This window comes from Taudactylus pleione, unplaced genomic scaffold (genome assembly GCF_031769625.1).
Source record: "Taudactylus pleione unplaced genomic scaffold, aTauple2 ptg000609l, whole genome shotgun sequence".
Classification (NCBI taxonomy): Eukaryota; Metazoa; Chordata; class Amphibia; order Anura; family Myobatrachidae; genus Taudactylus; species Taudactylus pleione.
In genome coordinates, this window is record NW_028285011.1 from 6172133 (window position 1) to 6185574 (window position 13442).

At 45.3% G+C, this 13442-nt stretch overlaps 1 protein-coding gene across 1 annotated transcript in view; it reads left to right on the top strand.

Moving 5' to 3' along the window:
- LOC148480604 (uncharacterized) overlaps positions 1-13442 on the top strand; it is a 33896-nt gene that overhangs the window by 16952 nt on the left and 3502 nt on the right. Inside the window, exons 7-10 of the mRNA XM_088454026.1 lie at positions 503-593; positions 2955-3071; positions 6772-6891; positions 8608-8724. Of these exons, the coding sequence (XP_088310152.1) occupies positions 503-593; positions 2955-3071; positions 6772-6891; positions 8608-8724 (445 nt within the window). The remainder of the gene's footprint in view (positions 1-502; positions 594-2954; positions 3072-6771; positions 6892-8607; positions 8725-13442) is intronic.

Sequence of the window (13442 nt, forward strand, 5' to 3'; positions counted from 1 at the left end):
CAATGGGTTTTTACTGCCCTCGGTTTGGCTCCACCCCCCTGCCTGCACATCCCTGTTAGACACTAGGGGGAGGGTTAGGTACTAGGGGGGAGGGGGTTAGGTTTAGGCACTGGGGGCAGGATATGTTTAGACACAGGGGAGGATGGGTTAGGTTAGGGGTACTATACCTACAGACAGGGGTCTGTATCCTAACCCTGTCGGGATGCTGGTGTCGTGATTTTGACCGCCGGCATCCCGTACCCAACCCCTAGACTGTTAGGGTGCCTTGAGGACTGAGTTTGGGAAAGCCTGTGTTATACTGTTTATTCCTGTCCCTTTACCATATTTCTCTTGCTCACTATACGTATGTCCTTTCTTACTCTGCTTTTAAGGCATCTCTTTACTGCAACATATTGCTGCAGCTATTTATCCCCTATAGCCTGTGTTATCCTACGCACTTCTCTCTACTGCCCACATTTCCCATTCTGTGCTTCTTACTTTTCTCTATATTACTCCTAACCAGCACCAGCAGGGAATGGTGGATATCAGACATACTGATGGGAAAATCAGCCATGGAAAGGATTGCCGGTTTCCATTAATTCACACCAAAGATGGTAAGAAATAATATATTATTTGTTCATCATAAAGGTAGAGTTCATAAGGAGGGGAGGGCATAGTAATGGGGGAACCCAGAGGGAGTATAACAAAAATCTTCTTGAACATTGTTACCACCGTATCTGTGTGACTCACTCTGTGTGAGAAAGTAACCTACGTAGTAATATTTACGTTTAGCAGATGCAAGCTAGGAGGATGCACATTGGGTAAGAGAGATAAAGTACCAACCAATGTCATTTTATAGGATGGGTTTGTAAATTACTGATTGGTTTGTACATTATCTCCAAGTTTTTATATAACTCCCTGTGAGTAGTTCCCTGCAGCCCCCTCCTAGCCTGCAGCTGCACACTACATAGACCTACTTAGCTTCAATGATCTAAGCTAACAATTACAACTAACTTCTAGTTAGTTAGAATTACAAGGCTTGCTACTCAGGAGCAAATAGCTCACGTGTTAAGCATTTGACTACAGTATATAAGGTAGTGAGTCTGAGTCCCCTGCATGGCATGCTGAGCAATGTGTGTTTTAAATGCTTGAAATTAAAGTTATAGTTAAATTGCACATATCTCCTGTCTGTGCTAAGCTCACTACATGAGTTGCTGAGAAACAACGGACATGTCAACAGAAAGGAAGCATGCCGATCACGGTGGGACGGTGCTAAGCAGTTTGTCAGACTTGCCAGATGGCCAGTGTGGCCCTGGTAGAGGTTAATGGTTGCCCTATGGAGGTAACTAAAGTGTTATATTTGTCTGTATAATGGCTGGTTAGCTTCTTAGAGCTTATATTAAGTAACATCCATAGTACGATCTTGAGGTTTTGGTGCTTCAGCAGACAGATGTGGGATAGTGAATCCGGAATCCATCCTGTGTCAGTAGTGGGTACAGTATGTGTAGAAGAACACATTACATAGAATAACACAATATCCTATAAAAGGTTATTATTTTTATCCTTTATCAAATGCAGAAATATTATGAGCTGTACAATGAGGAGATACAAATAAGTTTCTTACAATGACAAATCAAATGCTGATTTCCTCTAATTTTATATTTCTGTATTAGAGCAAAAAGATGGGGAGATACTATAATGAAAGTCTTAGCTATATTGTTCACCTTTATATTTGTTCTCTTTTGACTAAAATATAAAGAGTTAGTTAAATACATGTTTCTATAGTCTTGCCATATCCTTTACTGTTGGCATGACACAGGACTGGTGGTAGCACACACCTTTCCTTCTCCGGACAAGCGTTTTTCCAGATGCCCCAAACAATCTGACAGGGGATTCATCTGAGAAAATAACTTTACCCCAGTCCTCAGCAGTCCAATCCCTGTACCTTTTGAAGAATATCAGTCTGTCCCTGATATTTTTCATGGAGAGAAATGGCTTCCCTGCTGCCCTTCTTGACATCAAGCCATCCTCCAAAAGTCTTCGTCCTGTGTCATGCCAACAGTAAAGCATCCTGAGACCATTCATGTGTGGGGTTGCTTCTCAGCCAAGGGAGTGGGCTCACTCACAATTTTGCCTAAGAACACAGCCATGAATAAAGAATTGGTACCAAAACATCCTCCAAGAGCAACTTCTCCCAACCATCCAAGAACAGTTTGGTGATGAACAATGCCTTTTCCAGCATAATGGAGCACCTTGCCATAAGGCAGAAGTGATAACTAAGTGGCTCGGGGAAAAAAACATCTAAATTTTGAGTCTATGGCCAGGAAACTCTGCAGACCTTAATCCCATTGAGAACTTGTGGTCAATCCTCAAGAGGTGGGTGGACAAACAAAAACCCACAAATTCTGACAAACTCCAAGCATTGATTAGGCAAGAATGTGTCAGAATGTGAACAGTCAATATGTGGCCCAGAAGTTGATTAGTAGCATGCCAGGGCCAATTGCAGAGGTCTTGAAAAAGAAAGATCAACACTGTACATATTGACAAAAAGGTCTAAAAACACTGAAGCAGCAAATTTTGTGAAAACCAATAATTGTGTCATTCTCAAAACTTTTGTCCATGGCACAGAAAACAATCTATGTGTGGCTTCTTTTTGGCCTTTGCGGTCAGTGTCATTGCTGTACAGCAACATCATTTCAACGGGGAAAAATATTTCATAGTGTGGTGCTCAGGGCTCCGCTAAGGCCGCTAAAGGCATCTTTGTTATACTGTAATGTGTAATTGGGAGTTGCATCTTTATTTTGTCATAGTGTCCTTACACAGTAGTGTTATCAACCAAACATTCATAGGGTATAGTCTTCATTTGACTGAAAACATATTTAAGAATTTATGTTTTCCACTGGCTTGTTAAACAGATAGTTGTCAATTGTTATTAATGTACATTTCTGATAATTATATTTATTTAAATTCCTTAGGAAATGTAAAATCCCTGCTGGAATGTACCCAGGGACCTGTAACATCTATGCCCTCATACATGAACAGGATTCTGCCTCACCCACCCCTGAGTCCCAAGCCCACTGTTCGCAGCTCAGGTATCTTACTTATGCACAGATATTGTAGTTAGACATATAGGGGAATATTCAATTGGGCGCGAGCCCAATTTTGGACTACGACGGGTATGCGCGCTCCCGATACCCGCGGTATTCAATAAAAATAAGTGGTTGCAGGGTTTTCAGCTCTGAAAGCTCCACGCCGCATAAAAAGTAAAAAATTACACTTACCTGCCCTGGGGTCTCCGCGGCTCCCGGTGGCCTCCCCTCCATCATGTCACCTGAGTCCCAATGTGGGATGCACTCTGTCTGTCCAAGCATAGGGTCTAGTAAATTGCCAGATACATATAGTAGATGTTCCCAGAGATAAAGCCATAAACTCAGCAGCCTTTTTCAGTAAGTCATGTGAGTAAGGAGGAGGCACATATAATGCTAACAGTAAGACAAGCATGAAATTTGTCCTGCATCTTAAAAATACGTATCTCCCAATGTAAAAGGGATAAATTTATCAGATTTACGGATAAGAATGGAGACCCCTCTAGATGCAGTCGTATAAGAGGCATGGTATGCCCATCTCACCCTTGGCCTTTTTAGGGAAAGCAACCTGCCGCCCCACAAGATGTATCTCAGTAAGACAGATAATATCTGAGCCATATTTTTGGAGTTGTCTAAGGACCAGAGAGCACTTGATTTTATCGTTAATTCCCCTTACATTCCAAGAAAGTATGGTAATTCTGTTAGCAGACATTATGTAACATCGAATTAAAAAAATATCTATATCACAAACTTCACACGTACCCCAGAAGTAAACAATGGGGAATAAAAACATCCTGCTCCTATAGACAAAAGAGACCAAGGACTAAATATATGAAATAATAAAAAAAACCTATAAAAAGAACCCTTAATATCTGTACCCTACAATACCCATCATCCTGTAAACCTATCCCCAACCTTGGCATACCTATACCCTAAGTGGGATGTAGTTAAAATACCGAAGGTCGGGATGCCGTCTGTTCAAATCCTGGCGTTTAACATAGGTGGCTAGATCCCGACACCAGCCCACAGACCGACGCCGGAATCCTGACAGACGGCATCCCGATCGAAGGTAATCCGGGGTGCCCTTGGCTGTTAGCTACGCAGGGGGTGTGTGTGTGTGTGTAAGGGTATGGCACAACTGGCGCATTGGGGGGGTAGTGTTAGGCACTAAGGGGGTACGGTTAGGTTCAGGCACTAACTGGGAGGGTTAGGGTGCAGGGTGGGGTGGGTTGGGTGCAAGAAAGGAGGGTTAGGGGGTGAAGGTTAACATACTTGCCCGACCCGTTGGGATTCCCAGCATCGGAATGCTGCTGTCTGCATTTTCATAGCAGGCCCCTTAACCAACTCAAGAGGTAAAAATTAAATAAAAGGAACCAAAACAGGAAAAGAGAATTTAAAGACACAAACTATCCACCCTCTTAACTATGTTGGGGCAAAGAATACAATGACCCCTGAACACGTGAGGCCATCCAGTACTAAGAACCCCTCGGATAAACATGAAAAACAATATACAAATCAAAAGGCACATAGATATTATAGGGCATAATAAGGCCAATGGCATGTGCAAACACAGACATAATAATGCTACTAAATGTTGTGATGGCACAAATAAAGAAAAACTGAGTGCACAGACCTTATAGAGAACTTAACTATAGCATAGTTACGTGCAATAACAGGTATTAGAAGGATCACGGTCATACATTAAGTGCAAACATTGGCAGGAGAGACAATAAGATGCAAAAATGAATAATCAAAAACAACATAAGGTCAATGGCATGTACACACCCTGACAGAATGTGTAATATACTGTATACTGTATAGAGAGAGATCAATACTACTAGATTTTATGACTGCACAAAGAAAGAAAGTGTATGGACACAGTAAACAACACTACTAAAGCGTAGTTACGCGCAATAATGAGTATGAGAAGGAACTCAATAATCAGTCAATCGCCAAAGGCCTCCTGGCCGGCATGTGATGGTCCAACAGCGCGGCGTCTCTGGGAGTAGAAAATAATTTAGTCTCTCCATCAGCAACAACACGCAGCCTTGAAGGGAACAGCATAGCATATGGGAGATTAATCTCCCGGAGTCTTCTCTTTATTGGGAGAAATTAAGCCCTCTCCTTCTGGACTTCTAAGGAAACTTCCGGAAATACCGAAATCCGAGAGTCATTACGTTCCAGAGGGCCTTTAGTATTAGCCCAACGCAGCATCTTGATAATGCGGAAATTTGGCGATGAAGGTGTGTGGTGGAGCCTCCGGAGGTAGTGCTCTAGTAGGTACGCGGTGAGCCCGCTCCACAGCAAAATATGATGAAAAGGCTTCTTTGCCATTCGCCTCCAGAAGCCAACCTTCAAGAAAATCCTTAGGGCAGGCGCCTTCCTCCTTCTCTAGCAAGCCCACAAATCTGACGTTATTGCGCCGAAGACACCCATCCATATCAGATAGTTTTCTGTGCACCGCAGCCATCTGGGAGTCTAGCATATTCACCCTCACTTTGAGAGGGGACACCGTGTCTTCTGACGTAGAAGTACGCATTTCCACCTCAGCCACACGTTCACGAACTCGCTGAAGATCATGGTGAATGATAGATAAATCAGATTGTACCTCCCCGATTTTATCAGTGAGCCTCTTTTCACTAGCTGCTACAGCATCCAGCACACGTTGTAAGGCAGAAGCAGATGATTCCCGACTCTGACACCGCTGGTGGGGATGCAGGGGGGGGTCCTAGCCCCTTGGTCTTCAACAGGTGGAGACTGTGAAGTGGAATTTCAGGAAAATCTTTCTAGTTTGGCAGCTGCAGCAGCATAGTGGGTTTTACCCATATTGATAAGTGACTGAAAGCACTACAGGAGGCTGTAGGGATATCTGGCTGCTATAGCTATTCAATGTCTTCTTCTCAAGATGGCATCCATTAGCACAGCACAGTATGGACAGGGTTGTCCTAATAGTGCAGTATAGGGAGAGGCTCCAGAAGAATATACATAGAAGGGACCTGGCCAGGTGATTCCAGGCTAGTAAAGATCCAGAGTGCTACACAGGCGCAGCTCTGAACCCTGGACAGGCGTGGCACTTTGGGGACTCACAGCCGCAGCTCACAGTACAGGAAGGCAGGCGGAGACCCACGTGATTGCACACTGATGCAGATCACGCCGAGAAGAAATGCTCCCAGAGAGCCAGCCAGAGATATAAGTACCTTCGCAGTCCCTGTACCTTCCGGCACCTGATGGGGTAAGACTTTGCCCTCGGGTGGGTCACTCAGGAGATGTTCCAGAATGCGGTTACGTGGCAACACTACATGTTTTAATATATTGTAGTGATGTACACATAAACATTTCAAAATTTATAAACTATAGGAGAACATATAAACAACCAAATCAACTAACTATTGAATAAAGACATAATGACAGACATTTTTGACACACATTTGCACACGGATGCATGCACTGCACAAATACATAAGCAATATTAAAAACAATGTCTTCGAATTCTAACTCCCTGTCCATAAAGGCCTGCCGCCATGCTATCACCTGTTCCAGCCCCATTGATTAAGAAAGTTGTCTGTTATCCCCAGCTTTAGCCTTTTCAGTGCTCGATAGTCATTCATCACTAGTCTCCTGAAACACCTTTGGTTTGTTGAACAGATAGTTGTCATTTGTTTTGGATTTAACATTTTTGATCATTATTTTTATTTAAATTCTGTAGGAAATTTCAAATCTCTTCTGGAATGTGAAAAGGGACCTATAACATCAACATCTATGGCCAACATGAGCAGGATTCGGTCTCACCCACCTCTGAGTCCCAAGCCTGTTGGATGCATCTCAGGTATCTTATTTATGCACAGATGTTGTAGTTAGACATATACATTATAGAGAATCATGGCATTAAGCGAACAGTCATTAAAGAGACATTATAGAAGTCATTAAGATGTTGAAACAAATTGTTGATCTGTCAAACATAACTATAACACATTTAATTCAGTCAATTTCAAATGTAAACTATAACCAAATAACTTTTGATATCTTGTGATATTGAGACACTTATATTACCCCTTACATAGACACCAATTCATGTACTAAAAATTCTTAGACAAAACCAAAACATTGAAGTCTAATATTGTCACATTTACTATAATGAAATCCCCTTATGTGTGTGCCAGGAAGAATCAGAAGTACAGATTTAGATAAAGCAAAACAGGTTTATTCACACACTCAGGGTTCAGTGCAAGAACATTAAACAGGCTGGTAACTAGATATATTGTAGATGGAGTCGGTATGTAATGCCGGCTGTTGGGATGCCTCTTGTCAAATAACGACAGCGGCATCCCGATGGTAGGTTTCCCGACAGGGATCGGGTAAGTATACTTCCCGCCCCTCCTTCTCCTCTTAACCCTCCCCATTAGTGCCTAAATCTAGGTTTCTCCCCTTCGTGCTTAAACCTAACCCTCCCCCCATAGTGCCTAACCCCCCCAGTGGTGCCTAACCTCGCCCCCAAAAACCTAATGCTAATCCTGCTATGCTACCTAAACCTAACCCTACCCCTGCGGTTAACACTAAGGGCGCCTTACCTCATTCGGGGTGGCGTCCTTCTGGATTCCTGTGTCAGGATAAAGATAGGTGCCCGTATTTCGACACCTATCTTAAGTCCCTTGTCAAGCTTCCCATGTCGGGATTTAGACCGGCAGCATCGCACCCGCCGGTCTCATAACTACATCCCATTGCAGACAGGCATAGAATACTGATGCTGATAATGCAGATTTAAACACAATCTTGAAGTAATAGTAGAATGCAGAATATGTGGCAGACAGGTTCTGGATACTTTGTAATAAAGATAACAGGATAATTGGCAGAAGGTTCAGGATATTTGTAATGCTGATGAGAAGTGCTGCAGGCTGGGTAGAGCAGAGTCATACAGCAATAGCAGAGTACTAGTAAATGCAGGCTGAATACACTCTGAGCCAAAACAGGAGCACCTTGTAAAACGCCCAGGCTATAGCCACTGAGCAAGATCAAAGGCACTTGAACATGCATCCTGATGACAATATTAGCAGATACAGAAGCTGTTGAGGATCAAGGAGCACTTTGTCACTGTTTTAAAAACCTACTACCTTAATTTGTTTATAAAAAAGCATTACATGTTTTAATATATTGTACTAAGGTACACAAACATTTCAAAGTTTGTTAACTATAGGAGAACATATTAACAACCAAATCAACTAGCTATTGTATAAAGACATAATGACCGACATTCTTGACACACATTTGCACACGGATGCATACACTGCACAAATACATAAGCAATAGCAAAACAATGATGTTAGAATTCTATCTCCCTGTCCATAAAGGCCTGCCGCCATGCTATCACCTGTTGTAGCTCCAGACTAAAAGAACGTTGTCCATTATCTCCAGCAATAGCCCTTTCTGTGCTGGATAGTCATTTATTACCAGTCCCCTGAAATCATTTTTGGCTTGTTAAACAGATAGTTGTGAATTGTTATTGATTTAACATTTTTGATATATTTTTTTTTTCTAAATTCCGTAGGAAATTTCAAATCCCTTCTGGAATCTACTAAGGGACCTATAACATCTATGCCCTCATACATGAACAGGAGTCTGCCTCATCCACCCATGAGTCCCAAGCCTACTGGACACATCTCAGGTATCATATTTATGCACAGATGTTGTAGTTAGAAATATACTGTTGTAGCCCAATTGATTAAGAATGTTGTACATTATCCCCAGCTTTAGTGCTTTCCAAAGCATAGGGAAGCCTATTTAGCAAGCATATTATCCTTCTTATGCTGTTGTCATCTCAGGATCATACTTTATAAAAAAAATACCATTTTGTAATGTCAGAATTTTCTCAAAACACTTATTATTTTTAATAATTTGGCCAGCAAAGCAGTACGCCTATTATTTCACCATTGCCAGCTAGTATATTTTAGTAACAAAATTGTAGAGATAACTGATTTCCTATCGCTGTGATAAGTGGTGACAGAAAATCTGTGTTTTCTACTTCAGGGTCCATAGGGGGTCCACAGGGTTGACCTTGGGGTATAGGTTGGGAACCAAATCCGGGCACCACACAGTTAAAGCTTTTAGCTCCCAGGATGCACTGGGTCCACTCTCCCTATAACCCCACCCCCAAGCCAGAGGCACCTCAGTTTAAGTTGGTGCCCGGCCGGAGTCGGGTCACCGTTAGCGCAGGGGGAGCTGATTAGCAGCCCCTAAGCTTATTTTATTTTTTTAGGGACAAAGTTTTTTTTTTGGACTTTGGACTCTTCAGAGCGGCAGCGTCGGACTGTCCATAGGACGTCTAAGCTGCCGCTCCGTCACCCCGCTGGCGCTGAGACGCCAGTACAGATCTGGGGATCTCAGCGGGACCCCAGAGTCTGTACTAGCCGGACTCTGCGGTCGCCCAGGACTGCTGCCGGATCCACGGGGAGCAGGTAAGGTCGCGGATCACCGCTTGCGGTGATCCGCGCATTTCAAATGCAGTCCTGTGCCTCCGGTCTCAGGGGACAGACCGGAGGCGCCGGCAGTGGCGGCGGGCCCCCCATACCCCGTGTGTCCACTAGACCACCAGGGACTTAACGATCGGTGCAGGGAGCCGGCGTCCCGGGGGTTAATAGCCGGCCAGGGGAGGCAGCCTTCCCTGTTACAGCGGCTCCTCCCCTCAGCTCAGCGCGCCTTTCAGTATCCATAGTCTGGCGTCGCTGAGCTGCTTCCTCCGCGGGCCACGCTTCTTCTGAGGTCTCCAGCGGCCATTTTATCTCTGTGGTGCAGCAGAAATCTCTGGAGATGGCAGTGAGTCCAGTCCCCCTGCGTACCTCACCATCAGGTCAGTGTACACAGCGCTGTAGCCTTCCCAGACACTGAATCTGGGCAGTTGAATGCAGTGTAATAGTGCAGTATATTATATGACATGTTTATGTATATATGTATATATCTGCATTGTATGTGACTTATGCTAGTGCTGACTGTACTTTATTCTCTCACCTGTCAGTGTATATCTATCCCTTTTCTTTATCTGCCCTAATACAGCTGTACTTAGGGTGGTTCTGAGACCTCACATTTATATACTTGTTAATATTTGTGTGGTTTGTCACATACTGTTGCGTGCTGCACGTTGCCATATTTTAGATGGACCTGTGTGTTGCATACGCTGAAAATGGGTCCCTGCAGCTAATTTTTGGCATCAGTCAGGACCAGTATAGTGCTGCTTTATATTTCCGCCAAGATTGGTCAGATATGTCTGACCAGGAGATAGAGCGTTATACTGCACCCATTTTTACTATCCTGCAAGTCATGTGCTGCAGGTGTTAGTGCGGAGGATTTGACTCATAAAGGGTTCTGTATGTGGCGTCATCTGGTGCCGGCCTCTTTCACGACCCCCTTGGGCGGTTTGTTTTCTCGGGATCCTCTCAATTGCGGATCGCCGGGCGGGCCCCATTGTTGTACCTCACTTGGGGTTACTTCACCATACTGCCCTTTTCATCTCAGGGTATCTCGCAGCTTCTTGCACTCTTCCCCTGTGACACAGACTACCGCTCCCTGCAGGGGTTTTTCGCAGTATATGAATTCCCCCTGGTGCCACAATAGTCTGTCATTCCCCTTGCAGGGATTACCACAACAGCCACCCTGGGTGGATGTCGTTTTCTACGAAACGCTAATTGGCGTGGTTGACGCCCTGTGGTTACTTCCCAGTTGGCTCTGCCGTGAACTGGGTACTGTTCGGGGCTCTTTCCCTCTTACACGGGGGGAAGCCTATTTCAGGTATTATTATCCCTGCTTTAGGGCTGGTAGCAGGTCCATTCTGGTTAGAGTGAATGTTGACCTGCACCTGTATCATACACCCTCAGTATTGCGTGCCTTCGGGTTACCTGTTGCTGACTAGCGGGTGGATCGCATAGCGGGACTCTGGCTGTTGCCAGATAGGAGGTGTTACAACAGTGTTTGGCCTCCTGTCCCAAATTCCCTGAGGGTCATCACGAGCCCCTCCTGGGGGGGATGGGCGTGTTGCTCGTCTGATTACAGACGTTACTACGCCTCCCATTCCTGCGTGGTCGGATTCTTCGGATCCGTAGGTGGTAACTCTGCCTGAAATCAGTATACTTGCTTTCAGGAGTTGTTACCCATCCTACCATGGCTATAGCATGGTTGGTTAATACTATTGCATATTGGGTTGATGCATTTGTAACGTTTTTTCCCCTCCAACACGTCGGGGGTTCAAATGTATTTGGTCGCTCACGTAATATATGCTGTTGTCATAGGTGGAAATGCCTATATTGGATACCAGTCTCCTAACTTTCAGAGTTCCGGCTGCGACTGTATCCTCCGTAATACCCTATGGCTGCGCTCTGGGAATGCAGAGGTGCAGATACCATCTTTAGGGTTGATATTGTTTGGTCCTGACCTTGACAAGATTGTAGTAACATTGGCAGTATTACTAACGACAAGTTTACCGCTTTCAGCTATGCCCACTACAAGGCCTCAGACTAAGTCTGTTAAGTCTTTTTTGTCCTCTGGGTCAGCCTAAAGGTCTGTTTCTTCGTAGACTGTCGGCATCTACAAGGGCCGACATATCCAGTACCGAGCAGGCCTGGACTGCCAGCCGATCCTGCTTCTGAACCTATGGATATCTCTTCAGTCTGACGGGACAGGCCTACAACTGGGAGATACCGATTTTCTCAGTTCGCCCGGTATTAGTGTCAAGTTGCCGCGGCTACGTGGGTAGGAGGGTACGCCCTCTTTACAAGGGCCTTACAGATCCAGAAAGCTATGCAGTTGTTGCGGTAAGCGGAGCTAATTAGGCCATCCCCACTATCTCAGTGAGGGACTGGTTGTTCTGCTTTCTTTTTGGTGCGGTGGCTGAATGGTCCTCTTTGGCCTATTCTCTGTCTCAATTCCCTGAACCAGTTCCTAAAGCTACCTGGGCTCAGGAGGAAATCCCTATGCTCCATCATACGATGTTTGGAACCTGGGGACTTTAGGGTATCACTGGATATACAGGACGCATGCCTACGGGTACTTACAGAGACCTTTCCTCAGCATGGGCTGAGGTTTGCTGTATCACAGCAACACTTACAATTTTTCGGGCTCTGCCTGTTGGGACTGTCCTCAGCCCCACAGGGGTTTACCAGCGTTTTGGATTTTCTGACAGTTCTTCTGTTCAGTATATCCCAATGCTCCTGTACCTGGACGGCCTCCTGCTCTTAGCGGGATCACCGGGGTACTTTACGGCCAGGTCAGGATGACTGTGGCTTCTTCAGGGTGCAGACGTTTAATCAACGGGGAAAAGGTCCTCCCTGCATCCCTCTCTGGGTATTCTTCATCTAGGATCCCTGCTGGATTCTCAGAATCTGAGAATTCTTCTGGCGTAAGACGGAATCTCCTCTCTTCCATTAGGAGTACATGGTTGTCTGCGCAGTCGACAGATGTCTTTACACTCTGGGATGCATGGTGGAATGGGCTCAGTTCCATTCCAGGCCTTTCCATAATTGGCTCATCTCCAGATGGAATGAGTTTTTTCTGTCGGATAACTGTTCAAACGATGATGCTCTCTCCGGAGGCAAGTCGGTCCCTGTCCGGGTAGCTATGGCCATCTCGTCCAGGGTTTTCTTTGCTAGGGACAGTGTCTGGATCGAATCCTTTTCAGTGCAGTTGGACGTCTGTCGATTCCACCCTGTCAATTAACTTACTCTGGCATAACTCTTGTTTCCCGGTGAACCTGAAAAGGTTCAGTCCGACAGGGTCAGGACAGTGGCTTCCTTTTTAGCAACACTGTTCGTTGGGTGGCAGTGACAGGTATGTCACATATTCGGACATAGTCCGAGGGTCTCCTCCCGACCATCTCGGCAGCGTTCATTTCAGGAGCTCTCCATTGGGAAGCGGGAGTCCTCAGCCGTCACGACGTGCATCCCGGGGACTAGTCTCTTCCCCAAGAGAGGTTTCATCTCCTGGTGAGCAGGGGGGGCTCCCCTGAGGTGACCCTCATGGCCTTCTGACTTTATCACACTATGGTGTTACAGTTCAGCTCTGGGGATTCTGAAGCAAACTTCAGCGACTCTTTGTAGGTGAAGTGGTCCTTCCACTTTGTGTACCTGTGTTCTCCGGTCTCCCTTCTTCCTCGGGGTCTTTGGAAGTGTTTTCAATCGAGACGGAGATGCTTTCCTGCTGGTGGCTCCTGATTGCCCCAGATGTCAGGGGTACTTGGATCTTCGGAGTCTCTACATCGATACTCCATCCCTGATGCTTCACTGCCCGGACCTGTTGTCTCAGGGTCCTTGGTTTGCCTTGGACCTGGGTCATTTGTCTTTGACTGTGTCCTTACAGTGGTCTTACGGCTTCCCTGGCTTTGTCATCGTTGGAATGATT